This window comes from Aotus nancymaae, unplaced genomic scaffold, assembly GCF_030222135.1.
Source record: "Aotus nancymaae isolate 86718 unplaced genomic scaffold, 86718_ANA_hifiasm-v0.15.2.pri h1tg000025l, whole genome shotgun sequence".
NCBI classification, from domain to species: Eukaryota; Metazoa; Chordata; class Mammalia; order Primates; family Aotidae; genus Aotus; species Aotus nancymaae.
The window spans coordinates 35,343,325-35,363,078 of record NW_026988438.1 but is presented as its reverse complement, the minus strand read 5'-3'; the positions used below and the strand labels follow the sequence as shown (position 1 = coordinate 35,363,078).

At 38.4% G+C, this 19,754-nt stretch overlaps 1 protein-coding gene across 8 annotated transcripts in view; it reads right to left on the bottom strand.

The window, feature by feature from the left end:
- The window catches only part of OSBPL3 (oxysterol binding protein like 3), a 194,066-nt gene that overhangs the window by 42,705 nt on the left and 131,607 nt on the right, over positions 1–19,754 (bottom strand). For 6 of the 8 annotated variants that reach the window (XM_064380535.1, XM_064380534.1, XM_064380533.1 and 3 more), the window contains 3 exons: positions 10,726–10,856; positions 7,300–7,407; positions 126–260 (listed from right to left, as the gene is read on the bottom strand). In XM_064380535.1, coding sequence (XP_064236605.1) covers positions 126–260; positions 7,300–7,407; positions 10,726–10,856 — 374 coding nt within the window. The remainder of the gene's footprint in view (positions 1–125; positions 261–7,299; positions 7,408–10,725; positions 10,857–19,754) is intronic. The other 2 variants (XM_064380537.1, XM_064380538.1) reach the window with 1 other exon arrangement.

Genomic DNA, 19,754 nt, shown 5'->3' with positions numbered 1-19,754 from the left:
AATATAATGACTGAAAAGGGTCACTGAGTTTGGTGTTTCTGATTATGGATTATTTACTGAATAGATTAATCAGCAAAGCAACAAGAGAGATTTTTGAGGCACCTAACTGAAAACAGTGCTCAAACCTCATTTTCTGAAGAGCTTGGAGATAACAGAACTTCCTGAGCATCAAAAAACTCGGAAAGGGAGTCAGCGATGGAGAGTCTACTTTCATTAGAAAGCTGATGAACCAGAGCTCGATTTTCATCTCTGGAGTCTTCCTATGTGAAGAACAAAACCAAAAATGCATACATTTAGAAACACACTCAAGAGAAAGAAAATAAACAAATGATTTAGTTGCACAATATATGAGGTCACAGGCCCATGCAAATAAGCAACTTGAAGCAGAGGTCCGCTCCCACACTAAGAAGCAAGCCTCATGCAAAACAGAAAGTTCTTCCTGCAAATGGTCACCTCACTTCCAGGCACTATTACATCTCATACACATGCAACAAATCACAAGGCAAAAAAACAATTGTCTAGGTTACTCTTTGTTTCATTTAAAAGGGGAAAAATTCCAGTGCTCTCTGAATCATATCCTCTTATTCGCTAAGACTGCTGGATGTTTCTTTATACTTAAATTTCCTCTGCATTGCACTGAATGCATGTTCTTGCATGGCTGGTTCAGAGCAACATAGCTTTCTTCTGCCCCTATGCTCTCTGAGGGAACAATATGCTGCTTTTGAGGTGTCCCTTGACAAAAACACAGTGCATTTTGGTCCAGAAGCACTCTGGTGGCAGATTATTTATTATTCATCGATGAATGATATAAGTTCTCTTTGTCTCTTTCCACCCACAATGACTGTGCAAGGGAAGGAAGTCCCCAGTCCTCTTTATAATCCTCTGTACAAATAATACAACAGAACATCATTATTTTCTAACCTCGCATGACCCTCCATTCTCCACTCCACTGGGTCTGGACTTTCCCTCTGGGGAGGACTTAAAGTATTGGGTAGTGTGTTTTCTATTCTGTTTGGAAGTGGCAATTCAATTCAACTCAACAAACTGAGTGAATGATTTATATATGGTCCTGAGCTGGCCATGACAGGATATCACAGTGAACCAGGCAAGCTTTGTGGCCTGAATGAGTGGTGAGAGAATGCATCCAACACGCATCAGACCAGGACTGCGGAAGAGACAAAGTGCTGGCAAAGTGGAGAGATTGATTCTGATTAAGGAGATCTGGTTTGGGGAGGGCTTCACAAAGTTGGCACTTGAAGAAAAAGAACAGATTCAGGACAGGCTAATTTGATTTCTTTGAATCAGAGTAGACAGGTAGTAGTAAAGCCACTCACACTTTTTATTGGGCTGACAAAGGAGTTGCTTCCATATCATCCAGAATAATTTGGGGAAAAGGCAGATTATATCTTGCCCAGAAATTGTCTGAATTCAGGACACACCCCTCAGTCTCATAGGGAGGAAATGCTATGACAGGAGGGCCACAGCAGATTTTCATAATTAATAAAATACAGTGATCCCTTTACAAATTGGTTGCTTCCATTTGTAAATATGTATCTATAAATTGTTGAAATAAATATCCCTTCCCTAAATAAGGCATCTGCCCAAGGTATTAACAATCCTACCCATTTTAATACCATGCAGCCTCTGTAAAGCAAGCCTCTTCTCTACCCTAACAGAGATCACTGTAGAATCTATAAGTATCACAGCTGTTAACTTTAAGGAAAAGGTCTCTGTCCTTAAAAGAGCCAGGCATAAAGCTATTGAGTTTAAAAACATCGTAAGGAATAGCTTCTGTAACACTCACTCAAACAATAGAATTGTCCTGTGTCTTCTGTGTGCTCCTGTCACAAAAGATGCTCATGATTTATTTACTTGTTCTACTCATTAATTTATTACTAGTCACTCTTGCTCTCTCTGTATCTTCCTCCTCGTAGACTGATGGGTCAGAAGAATTTCTCGGCTGACCAACACTGAAAATAATAGTCCTAGCCCCCAGCCCTTTCTGGCGGTGTCTTCCTATATGTACTAAAAACTCACCAGCACTGCTGCAGCCCCAAGTCTCCAGCACAGTGTCTTAAACAACTCAGGACCTCATTTGTTAAAATATTAACCCAATAGGTTCAATTAAATAATTTCCTTTCACATTTGTAATGCATGATCGGTTATCTATTGTTTATGTTACAGAAAGTTAAATCAAGTGTGTTCAACCCACAGCTCATAGGCCACATATGGCCCAGGATGACTTTGAATGTGGCCCAACACAAATTCATAAACTTTGTTAAAACATTATGAGATATTTTGTGACTTTTTTTTTCTGGCTCATCAGCTATCATTAGTGTTAGTGTATTTTATGTGTAGCTCACAACAATTCTTCTTCTTCCAATGTGGCCTAGAGAAGCCAAAAGATTGGACTCCCCTAAGTCAAATAAACAGAGAAAAAGGAGGAAAAGGAACATTCATAGTTCACACCATAACAACCACTATAGGCATTTTAACACATTTCTTCTAATCTTTTTTATACATGTCGTTTTGCTTTGTTCTGAAATAATTGTAAACATGCTATTTTCATATCTCTATATATGCAATTTTATAAAGTTCCCCCAAACAACACTGTAAGATAGTTTTTTTCAAAATTAAAATGCATTCTGAAAAATTTGTATTCAAAATAGAAAATATTAAAAAGTGTAAATAAAATATCACTTCAAGTCCCACTGAAGTGGATATGAATGTGGAAGTGGATGTGGCCCCTATTAACTTGCTGGTATTTTCATATTAAAATATCTGTGTATAAATTTTATTTTGAAAAACTGAGATATACATAGCTTACATATTGTCTGCTTCATTCACTAAACATTATATTGTGAACATTTTCCCTGACCATTCAAAATTATTTGAGACAATGGACTTTCATTGATAAATATTTTATTACATATTTGTGTCATGGAGTAATAATAAAATTAAGGACATTTACAGATTTGCGAAAATGGTTTAGTATGTTTGTAAATATGTCTTTGCTTGTATCTTGTTATTTCTTAAATCAATTATTGGGAGTAGAATTATTAATAACATTTAAGGCAAAATATATATTACCTAATCACACCAACAAATAAGGAAACCTGTTTTTTCTATATTGAGGGCACTGCATACCATAATTTAGAAAATGTTTGTGCTAATCTAATTGTTTTAGTTTTCATTAGGCTGAAGAGTTTTTCCTTTTTAACAAACAAGCTTATAGAGATGTTAATGTAGGGAAAGGCTGGATGAAGCGTGCATGGGAACTCCCTCTGCATTTCTTTGTACTTTCCTGTGAATTTACAAATATTGCAAAATAAGTAAAAAGAAAAAACAAAAAAAAAAACCACACTCATAAATATCTGTATTTGTGTGTGTGTGAATTATGGCCTTTTTCCATTTACTTGTTAAAGTTTTAAGTTACTTGATATTATTTGTTCATTGGTTACATATTAAAAACATTATCATTAATTTAGGATTATATCAGTCTGTCAATTTCACTGAAAATATTTTCCCCAGTCTATTATTTGCCTTCTTATTTTTTTTTTTGACATACATCACTTTTTATTTTTTATTATTATTTATTTATTTATTTATTTTGAGATGGAGTTTTGCTCTGTAGCCCAGGCTGGAGTGCTGGAGTACAGTGGCACAATCTTGGCTCACCACAACCTCCACCTCTCGGGTCCCAGTTCAAGCAATTCTCCTGCCTCAGCCTCCAGAGTAGCTGGGATTACAAGCACATGCCACCATACCCAGCTAATTTTTGTATTTTTAGTAGAGATGGGGTTTCACCATGTTGGCTGGCTGGTCTTGAGCTCCTGACCTCGTGATCCGCCCACCTCGGTCTCCCAAAGTGCTGGGATTACAGGTGTGAGCCACCGTGCCTGGCTGATCACTTTTTACTAAAAACAAATATAGTCAGATCTAGTCAACATTCCTTTTGTAATTTTTTCTATTGCATCCCAATTTAGAAAATCTTTCCTACTCTAGCAGTATGATAAATATTTACATTAATATCTTTCAGTTTGAATTTGTATATTTAACTTGAATTTGCTTTTGATTCATTTTAGCATACAATGAAAAGATGTAAACTTCTTTTTAAATTGCTTTGGGCAGGGCATGGTGGGTGGTGAGTGCCTATAATCCCAGCTACTTGGGAGGCGAAGGCAGGAGGATTGCTTGAGCCCAAGAATTCAAGGTCAAGCTAGGCAACAGAGCAAGACTCTGTCTCCAAAATAATAGTAAATAATAATAATGTAATAAACTTCTTTGAGCTGTGCCAACCTAATTTATTGAATAATCCATCTCTTTCCCATTGGTTTTTGATGCCTTTTCCAACCATAATCTTTATTTCTTTCATATACAAAATAATGTTTATGCCTGAGAGAGTTATTCTGTCCCATTCTTAACCGTCATCACCTTATTTTAACTGTGGGAGCTTGAATGAGTGTTTTATTTTCTGGCTTGGCATACCGTTCTTCATTATATAGCAGTGTACACTATTGAGAAAAGAATTGTTTTGGCCTCATTAGCTGCGAATTTAAATCCCAGCTCCGTCTGTTACAAGCTGTGTGTCTGGAGGAAGTTATTTAACCTCTCTGAACTTTAGTTTTTTTTGAAACTATCACCACCTACCTCACAGAGTCGTGGTTAGGATTTTGCGAGGTAATGCATTCCAATGCATACTGATATAGCAAACAGACAATTAAAAGAATTAAGTTTCCTTCTCTTTCAGACTTTTCTTTAAAAGTTTTGGCCTTGGCCAGGCGCGGTGGCTCAAGCCTGTAATCCCAGCACTTTGGGAGGCCGAGACGGGTGGATCACGAGGTCAAGAGATCGAGACCGTTCTGGTCAACATGGTGAAACCCCGTCTCTACTAATACAAAAAATTAGCTGGGCATGGTGGCGCGTGCCTGTAATCCCAGCTACTCAGGAGGCTGAGGCAGGAGAATTGCCTGAACCCAGGAGGCGGAGGTTGCGGTGAGCCGTGATCGCGCCATTGCACTCCAGCCTGGGTAACGAGCGAAACTTCGCCTCAAAAAAAAAAAAAAAAAAAAAAAAAAAAAAAAAGTTTTGGCCTTTTTTTAGCCTCTTAAATGGACATTGGATGTAGTATGGTGTTATCTCCCAAAGTCACTTGCCCATTCATTTAGAATCTAAAATAATCTAAGAACTGATAACTTGATAATATTAAATCTTCACATTCAAGAATATAAAACAGGAGAACTTGGTAGGTTGCGAGTCATTTCTGATTTAACAAAAGGGAGGATTTTAGAATTCAATTAGCCAGGCCCAACACCAGAGATGGGTAATATATGCAGCTAAAGAAAAGGTAACAAAGTAAGCAAAGAAAGTGAGAGTTCTAAAAAAGAGAGCACCTTGAGCTGACCCCATTGTTGGAGACTGTCATTCCCCAATAGAATATCAGAGGTGCCCAGGAGTTACCTAAAAAAAATTAACTGGAGTCAAGTTTTCAGTCTGGGAGGACATTTTCACTTACTTTCCTACTTATGTCTGGAAGGCAACAACAACTTTACCTTTGCTGGGAAAGTTAGCCTGAGTCACTCCATGATAAAAGGAATAAAATACAAGAAACAGAAAATTTCTGAAAGAGGAAATACATAAAGGTGACAACTGCATCACTGAGTCAAGACTCAAAAAATGAGGCTGTTTTGGAAGGTGTGTGTTTGAAGGATGATATCGTTACCTCTCAAGGACAGTGTACAGTATTTCAGCTTTCAGGTATGTTACTTTTAAGATCAGTTTTAAAATATGTGTTTGAAATATGTAGTTCAAAAACACACATTTTAAAAGACATGTGATTTTGGTTCCCTTTCCAAAACAAATAGTTCCAAGTAGACATGGCAAGCATAATTTCATAAAAGCATAAATGAAGTTTATGTATTTAACTACCTATTACATAATTATGTGATAATACTATTTAAAAGGTAAATACTGTCTGAAAACATGCACAAACTCCAGAGAATGCCATGGTACGTGGCAGCTGGTCAGTCATGGCTGATCATGGCCACGACTGGGCCCTGCTTTTAGCAAATGTGCAGATTCAAAAGAGGGCCTGCCCGGGCCTAAAGTCAAGGCGCCGTAAGTAATGCTTAGGTGCTCAATGCTGCAGGTGACACTTTAGGTCTGGGCTAAAATATCTGAAAAGTGACCTCTTGGGGGTAGTGCTTCTATAAAGGAATGTCATACTTAACCACTAGCATGTGCCTCACAAGCTTCTGTCAGACTGAGGCTAAGGTTCATGAGAGCAGATGGGCCTGCCCGCACATGGCACCATCTGGTCTCCAGATGGGGCCAGTGTCAGTGGCCCTACAGTCCACGTACACTGACTTCAGCCTCAACTCACCTCACTCCCCAGCACAATGACTTCCCAAGGAGTGAAGGTGTGTGGGGGGTTTGTTTTCTTTGAGGACAGGAAAAGAAGGATGAAGGATTATGATTAAACATTATAAACTTCTTTAAAAATGTATATAAACACACACCTCTTGTCTACTACCTGCCTTATATTTTTTATCAAGTGTACTCAGTCTAATTCATTTGTTAATAAAAATTTAGCGTATCTGAAGCAGGCATATAATATAAAAAATAGCTTAAAAACAGTTTTTACTTTCATTACTCTTTCCTACTTGTTTTTTGAGTAACCTACTTGTATTTTTCTGAAATTTCTCATTTTAAACATGCAAAGACTATTTTGGATAAACATGCCTAGTCTTGAGGAAAGACCTTTTCAATGTGCTTTTAACTGACCAAGACACTTTAATTGTAATGTAGTATTTTTTTTTCCTCAGAGTGTATAGTTGTGTTCTATAAAAAAAAAAAATCACAGAAAAGGGACAAGGGAACAGCCACCAAGAAAGGGTTACAGGGGAAGGAAGCTGGCAGGGAACCAAAATACTGCAGGTCAGAGAAATGTAGGTTTCTATAGTAGTAACAAGAGAAAATGTTTCCCTGTCTACAGTTCCCACTCCAGTACCACCCTGGTGAAAGGGGTGACATTCAGGAGGAAAATAGGGTGTATACAAAAGAAAGAAGAGTTCAGGGGTAGGGAGCAGCTTAAAAATGCAATTAGCAGCATATGCTTAAGAAAGTATTTGAGTCCCAGACCCCAGTCCATGAGGCAGCTGCGGCCAGCACCCAGAGAAGGAGGGCAGAGAGGTGGACAGCACCCATGAGGGGAAGCAGGGGGGCCGTGCAACCGGACAGATGGTATCATGGGAGCGGGTGGCAGTTGAGGAGACATTACCAGAAGAGAAACCTACCCACCTCTGCCAGATTGTCACCCGACTTGGCGACAGCGGGGGGGTCGAGGAGCAGAGACTCGGCATGGATTCTGCGTAAACGTTCTTTAAGATCTGTGTTTTGTGCTAGGGCCTGGAACATGTTAAAAATAGTGGGGCTCTGTTAATAAATGGATGTTTCAGAAAAGCACAGCAGTGGGCCCCACAGGAGTGATCTCTAAGAGCCTGATGAAACTCTCAGAGGACACTTCCTGGACTTTTTTTCCTTGAATACTCTCCAAGAGGAAACTGGTTCTGAGATGCCTGGGAGATGACAAACTGGAGGCTCTGGAAATGATGCTCCTTCTCTTTTCTCATTCCAGACATGGAAGGAGGGTTGGTAAGTGTGACAAGGAGGGAAGCCACAGACACTGTCGGCTTCTGTTAAGACCAGTGGTTCCACAGCATTTCCTCCGCCTCCCCGATTGTCTGGAGTCTCTTTGGCCAAATCCCTTCCTATGGAATCCAGGCTTCTATCAGCTTTGAAGAATATGCTGCCTCCACCCCTTATGATTGGGCATACTTCAGTTTTACTTAATTACCATACCCATTGACTCAAATTTTAGAAAGTATGCTGGAGGCCGGCTGTGGTGGCTCACACCTGTAATCCCAGCACTTTGGGAGGCGGAGGAAGGCAGATTAGTTGACATCAAGAGTTCGAGACCAGCCTGGCCAACATGGCAAAACTCCATCTCTACCAAAAAATACAAAAATTAGCTAGGCATGATGGCGCATGCCTGTAGGCCCAGCTACTGGGGAAGCTGAGGTGGGAGAATTGCTTGAACCTGGGAGGCTGACAGAAGTTGCAGAGAGCCGAGATCGTGGCCTGGGTAACACAGTGAGACCCTGTCTCAAAACAAAAGAAAGTGTGCCAGGAAGTAGGACTTTGTGAAAGACAAACTTTGTAATGTTTAGGTGCTCAATGCTGCAGGTGACAATGTGGGTATTGATTGTTCTATTCATTCTTCAGGACTAAGACAATTTATTTTAAAAAAGAAATGAGTAAACCTCACTTACCTGCATAAGGGCTTAAGGACCACAGCTCTAGGAATGGGTAAGTGTGAGATGCAGAACAAATCTGAGATTACCCTAGGCCTCTTTTCTATTTCCCTTGGCAGGCCCCATTCCTTATCTCAACCTCTCAACTATGAGGAAAGTGGCTGAAAGGTAAAGGAAGCTGTTTCCTTCACGCTGATACTCCTGTGCACTTCATGACCAACTGTTCTCCAATGGTCTGTCTGTGGAAGGGGACAAGTTCTCCTGATTGTCTTCCCAGACACTCCCATGATCAGCTCCACCAGTGATTGCATGCAGATTCAGCCTGTCTGTCTTCCTGACTCTTTTCTAAGAAGCTCTGAGTCTTTTCCATCTACCAGGGCCTACAGGACCGACCTGCCGAAAGCACAGAAGGACGTGACACTGCCTAATCCTCTACCTGGATCTCCAACAGGAATGCTGGCTTTATTTTTCAGTCCCCGCAGAGCATATGGGTTATTTGAAAATCCGAGAGAACCACTTAAGAAACACTGCACAAGAGCTAAGATCACGCAACCACATATAACAATCTCTTTGGAGCACTCACTTTATTTTCCGCATGTCATGGTACGGAGACTAGAATCTAAGTAGAGCTTGGAAATTGGGCTATTTTATTAGTTTTTCTTTCCTTTGTAACCCACAGGCAGAAGCAGAAGACGGCAATGTTGTGCATACAGCACCAACATATCCATTCTGATAGCTCTGACATGGTTCTAAAAATTTTATTTTCAAAAAACAAGTCCTAAACCCTATCATCAATCCAAGCCAAAAAGGAAAGAAATGATCATTTGGTTTTATCTGAAGTTTCCAAAATCATGAATATGGGTGAGAATGAATTCCTTAGTGAAGGTGAGAACAACCTTGGCCTAGGATACCGCAGCCAAATAGGTCTCAGTGGCCAGACCTCTGCAGGAGAAGGCAGGGAGAGGAAGATCCTAGGGAGGGGGACCTTGGAAGCCCATCAGAGGTATGTTTTGTAAATGCACTAAAAGCTAGCCTAATGGGAACAATAAGAAACAATAAGGAAATAAAAACCAAAAACACTTTGCTTCTGCTTCTGTCAAACCAAAACTGCACCCGGTGTGCGGCTGTCTGCTACAATAAAAAGGGGGGACAATTCTATCTGTGACCTTAATTAAGACAAAGTTAAGACTCTTCTTTATATATGGAGCAAGCCAATGTTATTTTTAGTTTCTTTTGAAGATAGCATACTTGGAATGGTCCGTGAGAGAATACTCCTTAAGTATTCTACAGCAACTATCTGTGCTACTGGCAAAGGATTTATCACTAACATATACCAAGAGCATCACTTTTCTTAGCAATATGATGAATAGAAAATATGAATCAGTATTTTCTAGTTCTCTCAGTGCCTGTGTTGGCTTCTGGTTACAAGATCCTAAAATTCACCTCCCCTACCTGACTTGAAATAGAAAATTCAGTATTGCTTCAGATGGTAATTTCATATGTGCACACACTCTTTCTCTTTCTAAAGAAGGAATTCTAAAGTACAAGAAAAGAGTAAAAGCAAATCAGTATGCTATTTCAAAAGTCCTCTAGCCTCCTGATAGATACAGATTAAAAAAATAACCAGATAACTTTATTCAAATAGAGGTGGGACATGGCACTTTAATGGAGCCCAACTATTCTGAGGAATGAATTGAAATAGATGAAAAAAAAAAGAGAGAGAGTAAGTGACAGAACGGCTGAGAATCATTTGGGACCCTGACAGTGATTTTCCTGTTATTATGAAGGTACAGTGATTGCCTGACAGGCACTTTCATGTGACTCATCTCTGTAGCCACAGTAGGGGGGGCAGGGCAGGGCGGGAAGCTAAATGTCTGGTACTATCCAATCAAACAAAATAACTCTCATGTCTTTGACATAGTGATAAACAGGATTGGTGCTTTGCAATAGAGAAGATAAGAGCATGAATTGGAAATTTCACTCAGCCACCTGTCATTTGGAAAGTAAGGCTAAGCTTGTGGTGTCTCATGCCCATAAAATTTCCTCCAAACTGTCAGATTTTATAAGCATTAACAGAAAAATGTCTGTAAGATGCACACACATACACACAAATATGTACAATAAAAATTTTAGAGAAACAAAAAAATTAAGATAAATCAGAGGAAACCAAACTTAAAGGTATCATTTAATAAAATAGTAGCTACTAAGATTTGTACAGGTAAGTTTTGGTGTTTCAAATAAGCAGATTTGATGAAAGCTTAGAATATAATTCGGATAATTTGGTTTTCTCCTGAAATTTCAACACAACCATGAAAATCGTGAATTGTCAACACAACCATGGAAATAGAAATTAAAAAACATTCATGAGCCTGGACACATCTCAGTCATTTCAGGACGCAGACATGTAACTTACGGATGACAGGGCATTCTTCAGACCAATGACCTGAGCAGATGGGGAGGAGGAGGCATCCTGTTCCATCAGCTGCCTCAGTTTCTCTCTCTCCGTTGACATGATATTAAAAGCTGACCTTAAAGTGAAGTAAACTATAGAGATATAATCATTATAAAAAGGAATAAAGAGGCATAATTAAAAATAAAATACACCAAAAATATATCTCTAAAATAATTAAGCAAAGTAACAGTCCCAAGTATTTTGAGTATAGCAAATGTACACTCTACCTGGACTTTTAAAAGACACATCTGCCATGTGAACACTAATGTAAATTAAGGCCTCTGGATGATGATGTGTCCACGTAGGTTCATCAACTGTAAGAGATGCACTACTCTTGTGTGAAATGCTGATGGTGGGGGTACTGTGCCTACATAGGAGCAAGGGGCTTATCAAAACTCTGCACTTTTGGTTCAATTTTGCTATGAACCTAAAACTGCTTGAAAAAATAAAGTCTATTAAAATTAACTCCCATACACACACATATGCCAATTCTAAGTCCCCTATGCACTATAATATCTCATGACTTTATGACTTTTCATCAGGATTTTTTGACACTTGGACTTTGCTTCTGGATCCTCAATGATCAGTGTTTTGTTTTGTTTGTATCCCCAAAGACTGGAAAGGACTAAAAACAAAGCTTATTCGTTTTCAAGGGAAAAATGTTAACACTGCAGCAGAAAAATTAGACAGCACCTTAACCAGGTGATCAAAATTAACTATCAGTGTGAGTCAGGTGGACCGTGTGCCTCTAGGTAAAATACACTGAAAAAGACACATCTTCTTTGGTGTATGCCAGCCAGGGCTATGTAATCTGAATTTGATCATGAGGAAACATCAGACAACCCCAGAATGAGAAACATTTTATTTTTAAAAGTTGACCTGCATTACTCAAAAGTGTCAATTTTATGAAAGAGAAAGAAAGGCTGAAAAACTGTTCCGAGTTAAAGGAGGCAAAAAAGGCATGACAATGAAATCGACTCAAGGGGCAACATGGTGCTAAAGGCATTATTGGGATAACTGACAGCATTTGAATATGGAAGGTAGAACAGATAAAAGTTGTTTCAATGCTGTATTTCCTCAATTTGATTACTATACTGTGGCTATATAACAGAATATTCCTATTTTATATACTAAAATATAAAGCCATAAACAGCAACATGATGTATGACTCCTACTCTCAAATGGTTCAGAAAAATGAGTGTATGTGTGTGTGGAGAGAGAGCAGTAAAACAAATGTGGCAAACTATTTAAAATTATGCATTTGGGTAAAGGGTATACAGAAAGTTCTCTGTATAATTCTTGCAACTTTTCTGTAAATTTGCGATTGTTTCAAAACAAGGTCTTATTGTCTACCTTCTTGCTTGTTAGCCCTTCCAGCTGCAGGACCCAGAATTGCCCACCTCTAATCCTGGCATTCAGCTATTCTGTTCCCTAGTGAGCACTCAGGTACAACGAGGGCTTAGCCACTATTAGGCCTCCAATGCCTGAACTGAAGTTAAAAAACATTAACACATAGAGCAAAAAAAAAAAAAAATCATCATTCATTAGGTTTTGATCACATCATGTACAAATTACTTCCTAGGAATGAGGAAGTTGTTATCTAAATTACTGATCGTGGATATCACATTTGAATATTATCTTTTCAATCTCCTTTATTATATTTAGTTTTAGAAGAGCAGGAAGAAGGAATAGACCGGACACATGTCTTCTCAAATGACCTTGCACATTCCTGAATTCCACAGGGCTGCAGTTTTAGAGGTATTGTTATTCAAGAGTGGCCTATTTAGTAACACAGAAACTAAATAGGCATTATTGGCTTACTTCATTTAATAGCAAGGAGGCCAACTATACCTCTTTATACGTTGTCGCTGAACTTGTCTGAGGTTGCAGCATTTAGTGATGGACCTAGAACATCTTAACAAAGTCACAACATTTGCTTACACACACACACACACACTGGTGCTGCCTCTGCCAACAGAAGACGGGAGTCAAACAAAACTAAAATTTTCTAACAATGTCTATGAAACACAATTAGCTCTTTGCTTTACACAATTTAATTGAGCAAAATAATTGGCAGCACAATAGAGCGACCAACAGCTGAGGCTTCACCATCAGCCCTAGATTCTTCCCTACTCCATCACCTATTTGCTCCATGACCTTGGATGAGTAAATGGTGTGCCTGAGCCCCAGTTTCCTCATTTGTAAATGGGGATAACTATTACTTTATAAGGCTGTCATGAGGATTGAATATGAGAGAGAACACAGGTGAAGCGCGTAACCCAATGCATGGTACGTAATTAATAACAAATGTTACTGCAATAATCACAGTGATGCCAATGAAGGAGACACCTGAGGATGAGAGTGATGGTGACTGTAGTCTTTTGAAATGTGGGCAGCAGCTGCAGAGGATTCTTTAATCTTTTGCGAGGACAATGCTTGTAAATAACTGCACACAGGGTAGAAATTCTAAGAATGAGGGGTTGGCCAGAATCTAGGGAGCCATAGGAGAACAGCCTTGGGAGGAGAGCAGCGAGCCACACAATTAACGGACTGCATCCTATATCCTGTTAGAAAGGCACTACTCCCCTGTCCTGCCTGCCACACACACAGGATGCCCATGGCCATCTCAGTGGGTCCCTTGGGGAGCTACCTCTCTACTGTTGCTCCAAATAAAATGAATGGCACTCAGTTGGCTGCCACTTTCCCAAATCAATTCCTCTGGCTTCCAGATGACCCACAGAAAAGCAAGGCTTTCCACCAAATGAGAAGATTCCTATAAAAATTTTAAAAACTGGCAGAATATACAATATTTGGTTCAAAATGTATAGCTGACAAGATTGCAGTAGGCATAAGATAAGCAGAAAGAAGCTTATAAAGTCATTATGTTTTATTATAAGGTAAAATGCTTCCTAAATCATCTGGAAAAAAAAAAAGGATTTGGAAGACTAGATCCCCATGTACTCAATTTTTTAAATGACTATTAAGGTCCACTCAGGACCTTAAAATAGTCATTCGCAGCCATCTAAAGATCACGCACACATACAGCAATGATCAGAAGCTGCTCATGAAAGATCACATTTATATTAATTGTTAGACACAGGATCCCAAAAGTCAGGAACACTCTCTGTGACAGAAGTGTTTTCTTACTTATTTCTAACATGAATTAAAGTTTACTAGAGACAAATAAAAAGTTTAAAAAAAAGTAGAAGATTCAAATAAGTACATCACACCTATGATTACCTGACAATAAATAAAGCCACACAGAAAATTCTAGATGCTCAGAGCTATGAAGGACCTCAAAGATCACCATAGCCACCCACCCCACAGCACAACCAACTCGTCACACCTCCAGCTTCCCTGCCAAATGGTCTGTTGGCCCATGCTTGTCAGAGTACTTGCTATCTCCTAAAACGGTACATTCTGCTCTGGGACTTAGAAAGTCATTCCTGTTGCTAAGACAACATTTTCCTCAGTGTCTCTTCACTGTCAAACAAGAGTATTTCCTCTTTCAATGGCTGTCCAAATATCGGAAGGCAACTGCAGCATCTATGTTTATTTATTTCTTTCCCAAATTGTCATTAACCATTTCTCAGATACCCTTCCTGGACTATGAGAGGGGGCACAGGTTGAGTTTTTGACTGTAAGAAGTCTTAAGTTGCATCTACAGAATGGAACATCATAAGCATCGTACAAGTAACTCGTGGTGGTCCTTTGCTGTTCTTTTATTGAGTTAGGATGGTGAGACTGTAATAGATGGAATGTTTGGATAGTGAAAGTTGATATTGAATGATAGTTGGACTCAATTTATCTGAGCTCTACTTATTAATATGCTCCTTCTTTAGCAGTTTTTCAGCATCAGGAAAGAATAAGACCTTGAAAAACGTAGTTATGAATGCCATGGGCACCACGCTAGAAAACAGTGTGGTACAGAAGAAAGAAATTCTCTAGTAAGACCAGCCTGAACCTAAATCCTACCTCTAACACTCAGTTGCAGTTGCCATTTATATTTTGGACAAATCCTTGGTTTCCACATTTATACATGTGGATAATGGGCGCATCTGAAGAGTGCTTTAAGCAATGAGAAAACCCACTATCACAGAGCACCTAACAAACAGTGAGACTCACATTTTCCCCCTTTTTAATTGAAAACCAAATTTTAGGTGAATTTTCTTTAAAATGTTAACATTCCTATAATATCTGGGACACTCTGATCTTCTGTAATCTGCAGAAATTTCAAACCTCATAGGATACCCATTATTTTAAAATACTTTATAACCCTTATTCCATCCAAATTAACTTAGATAAAGTAGGTAACTTTACTGAACGGTCCTGTTTATGAATCTAATTGCTCAGCACATTTATGCTGAATTCTAATTTATGAACAATAATTGATTTGGCTTTTTGTTGAGTCATATACTCGTTTAGCTTTTTAATCTATGAAAGATGTATCACTGTAACACACTTGGCTTTTTATTCAATGCTTCCATAAGTTCAAAACAGTTCAGAAAATGACCATTCAATAATTATTACTCAACACTGGGAAAGAATCCAGAAACAAAAGAATAGGTAAGTATAGTTTTGATTTTGTTCTATTTAGCTTTCACATTTGTGAATAGGAATTTCCTTCACTTGAAGGAAAAGTGTCCCTAAAACATCATTTGCTTCCCTTCCAAGGCAGAAAAACACAGATATCTGCTTCCATTCAGAACACCTGACCCTAGTCCTATCTTGTTCCTTGCTTTGCCATCCTAAATCTGCTTACCAAGTTTGGTCATTTCTGTTTCTGCTAACAGAACACTCTGTCAGAAAACCTTCTTGTAACAGTAAGCAATAGTATGGATTCTTTCTATTCAGTGTAAAATAATCAAAGAAAGTAACTGCACAATTTGAGAACCAAAGGAGTCAGGACAACTACTATAGGACATTTAACAGGCAACCAAGGGCCAGAGAGTTAACAAATGAAGTCAAAGTCCCACAGCTAGTCAGTAACAGAAGTGGCCTACCTAGCCAGTACAGAGGGAGCTCCAAAAAGGCTTATTATTTACATTGTTTCCTAAAGTATGTTTCTGAGAAACATAAATTCCAGGATGTTAATAGCTATTAGGAAAAGGGGGTAAGATTCCCAAATAAGGCTGAAAGTCGCTGAGTTAAACAAAGTTAACGGATTTTTTTTTGTTTTTTTGCTGCAGGACTTTGCAGGGCCTTTACTATTTACTGTTCTTATGGAAATCCAAGGAGACCAAGTCAGTAGCGTTTTCCAAACATTGTTAGTTATGTAGTTTTTGTTTCATTTTTAAAAGTACTTTATGGGTGAAGTATTTCATAAAATATATTTTGGGAAATGTAAACGCTAATATATGCAACAAAAATTACTTAAGACTTCGGTTTCAGTACATTTCATTCTCTGTTTATGTGTGAGAAACGTACACACAAAGCCAGAAACATCAGCCAACAAGAACTGGCTCAACAATATGCCACAAAAATCAAATTCACAGTCTGTAATATAGAATAAGGACTTTTAATACTAGGATGGGTATATATTGGTTGCCTACCATATGATCTACAAAACCAGAAGAATTCCAATGCATTTAACAAGTTTCAGGTCACACAGACTACGCAACATCACTGGAATTCCTGCCTTTAGCTTCTTTGGAATTGTAGTCAGCAGAACAGTGATCCAGTCGAGAAAGCACAATAGTCACTGTCAGTAACAAAACACGGTTTACAGAGGAAGAAGAGTCAAGATGCTTCGACTTTGAATGTATGGAAGTGAGAAGGCATGCAAGGTCACAGCACTCAGCACAAACCTGAGAGCTGTCTTTATTCTCTGAGGCCCCCAAATTACAATCTGTATAAGAGACTCCCTGAACCAGGAAAAAGGAAGATCTTTCCATCTCTGCAAGTGTACTGTAAAACCACAGGAATGAAACAGCTTGATAGGCTGCCTGTGGAATTTGTTGTCTGTATGCCCACAGGGCTCAGGCAACTGCTGAATAAGTGCATTGGACCTTTCTCCAGGACAAACCTTGGCCTAGTCTAGGTATGTGGCGGCTCTGCAGCCAGTGGGTTTTCACAAAGTGGGAAAGACAGAACTGCTGGCTGGGGCCCATTACAGACTTTTGACAAGGTGGAGGCCTCTGCAGGAGGACTGCATCAATGAATCCACTCAATATGGCAACGTCTGTCCTGCTGAGAAGGCAGCTTCTTCAATGTAGGTGAAACTCAGGACATTTCCTCTGTGTAGGGAAGCATTATCTTCTCATTTAAAAAAAGTTCATATTATTAAAAAGTAACAATGTTTTATTGGAATTTCCTCCCACAAAACTTAAAATACCCTAATTGCAACTGGTTCTTTTAATATTAGGGAATGCCCAAGAGGGTATTTGAAGAGGCTTTAAGGGTGGGCCAGGTAACTTTTGCCATTTTACAGATGGACCGTACAACAGCACAGCAAAACACTGACAACATTCTAATGGTAATTAGGACAAGCGTTTGAGGTAGCAATCTGTATAAAGGATGAAATGGTTTCCCTATAACCCACCTCATATCCAACATGTTTTAAATTTAGAGGGTAAGGGAAGAGAGAGCTGAATCAGTAATATATGAAAGAAAAATAGGAAGTAGGAAAGGAAGGCAATAGAGGGAATATCTTCTCTCTTCCCACATTATGCACTGCCCTCCAGTGAAAAATTTCAAATCCGTTTTCTCTTTCAGGAATAATATATGAAAATTGAAAAAAAGTTAAGCAGAAAGATAAATAAGCACTTATAACTCTAGCATCCATCACTAAAATGTTGGTATATATCCTTCCAGACTTTTTAGTCTACCTATATATGCCAGAAATAGGATCATATCTATATATTGTTTCATAACCTTACATTTTTTCTCAATGATATGCTGTGAACATCTTTCTATGTCTATAAAAAATAACCCTGGCACTCCATCTGTAAGAGCAATGAAACACCAGGTAAGGAATACAGACTCTGGGGTCAAACAGGTGAGAATTCAAGTCTCACATTGGCTGCTTTGTAACCATCCGACCCTCAGGAAGCTGTTATTTTCTCTAAGTCTCAAGTTTCTTATTTAAGCAATAGAGACCACAATGATACTTACTTCATGGACTGCAGCTAGAATTAAATAAAACAATGCATGTAAGGTACTTAGCAAATGCCTGACATGACAGTTACGTGCTCGATGTTAAGTAGCTATCATTATTATTAGTAGTAATCTATTATGATTATATTAGATTCTAGAAAAAATTCAATCTCCTATTGTTTGGCATTTAGATTACTTCTAATTTTTTAATTTTTTATTTTAAAATCATTATCAACTTACAGGAAGTTGCAAAACAAGTAAAGTCCCACATACCCTATACCCAGTTTCTCCCAGTAGTTATATCTTACGTATCTATGGTACAATATAAAAATGTAGGAATTGACATTAATATAATCTACAGATTTTATTCAGATTTTACCAGATTTCCATGCACTTTTTCTGTTTATATATGTGTGGGTATGAGTAAATGCAATTTTATCACATGTCCACATTCCTGTAACCAGCACCACAATCAGGATACAGAACTTTGCATCACTACAAGATCCCTTGTGCTACCCCTTTATAATCACACTCCTCTTTCCTTCCTCCATCTCCATAATTATATCATTTCAAAATGTTTATGTAAGTGGAACCCTACTGATACAGTTTGGCTGTGTCGCCACTCAAATCTTATCTTGAATTGTAGCTCCTATAATTCCCATGTGTATGGGAGGGACTCAGTGAAAGATAATTGAATCAGGGGGGGTGGTTTCTCCCATACTATTCTTGTGGTAGTGAATAGGTCTCACAAGATCTGATGGTTTTATATGGGGTTTCCCTTTTCACTTAGCTTTAATTCTCTCTTGCCTGCCACCATGTAAGTCATGACTTTTGTCTTCCACCATGAATGTGAAGCCTCCGTAGCCACTTGGAACTGTGAGTCCATTAAACCTCTTTTTCTTTATAAATCACCCAGTCTTGGGTATATCTTTATCGGCAGCATGAAAATGGACTTATACACCAATACTATGTAATGTTTTGAGATTGGCTATTTTCTCTCAGTATCATGTCCTTGAGATCCATCCAAGTTGCTATGTATATCAATAGTTCGTTCCTTGGTATTGCTAAGTAGTATTCCATTGTGTGGATGTACTGCAGTTTGTTTAACCATTCATCTGTTGAAAACCATTTGAGTTTGTTTCCAGTCTTTGGCTAATACAAATAAACTTACTCTGAACACATGTATAGATTTGTGGACATAAATTTTCATTTATCAGGAACAAAGGCTCAGAAATGAGTGTTGGGTTGCATAGTAAGTGCATGTTTAGTTTTATACAACACTGCCAAACCTCTTCCAGAGTGGCTACACCATAGCCACAAACAATGTATGATAGATTAAATGTATATGCATTCTCACCAGCAGTTGATACTATATTTTCTTTTAACTTTAGCTCTTCTAATAGGTGTGTAGTGACATCTCATCATGGCTTTAATTTGCATTTTCTTAATGGCTAATGATGTTGAATACCTATTTCTAATTTTTGATGTGACAAACAATGCAAAAATGGATACCTCTGTTTGGATAAATTTTAAGTTAATTAATTCCTACAATGAATTCTTCAAAGTGGAATTGCTGGATGAGCAGATTTAAAAAAATAGTGGGAACATAATATCAGATTGCCATCCAGAAGATTACCAATTTACACTCCCATCAGCATCACATGAATTGTTCAGCCTTTAAAGTACTAACTCTCTCTTTGTCTCCCCCACAAGGTTAAAAAGAAAGTTCTTGCCAATACATTCTCCACTACCAGGGAAATAAAATAAAAATTAGATTTCCCTAAATCTTAATAGAGCAGAAAATGAACCAACTAAGATACTCTCTCTAAGGACATCCCACATTCAGACATGCATTTAACATTTTTATTAAACACGTCAGGAAGAAAGAAAACTCA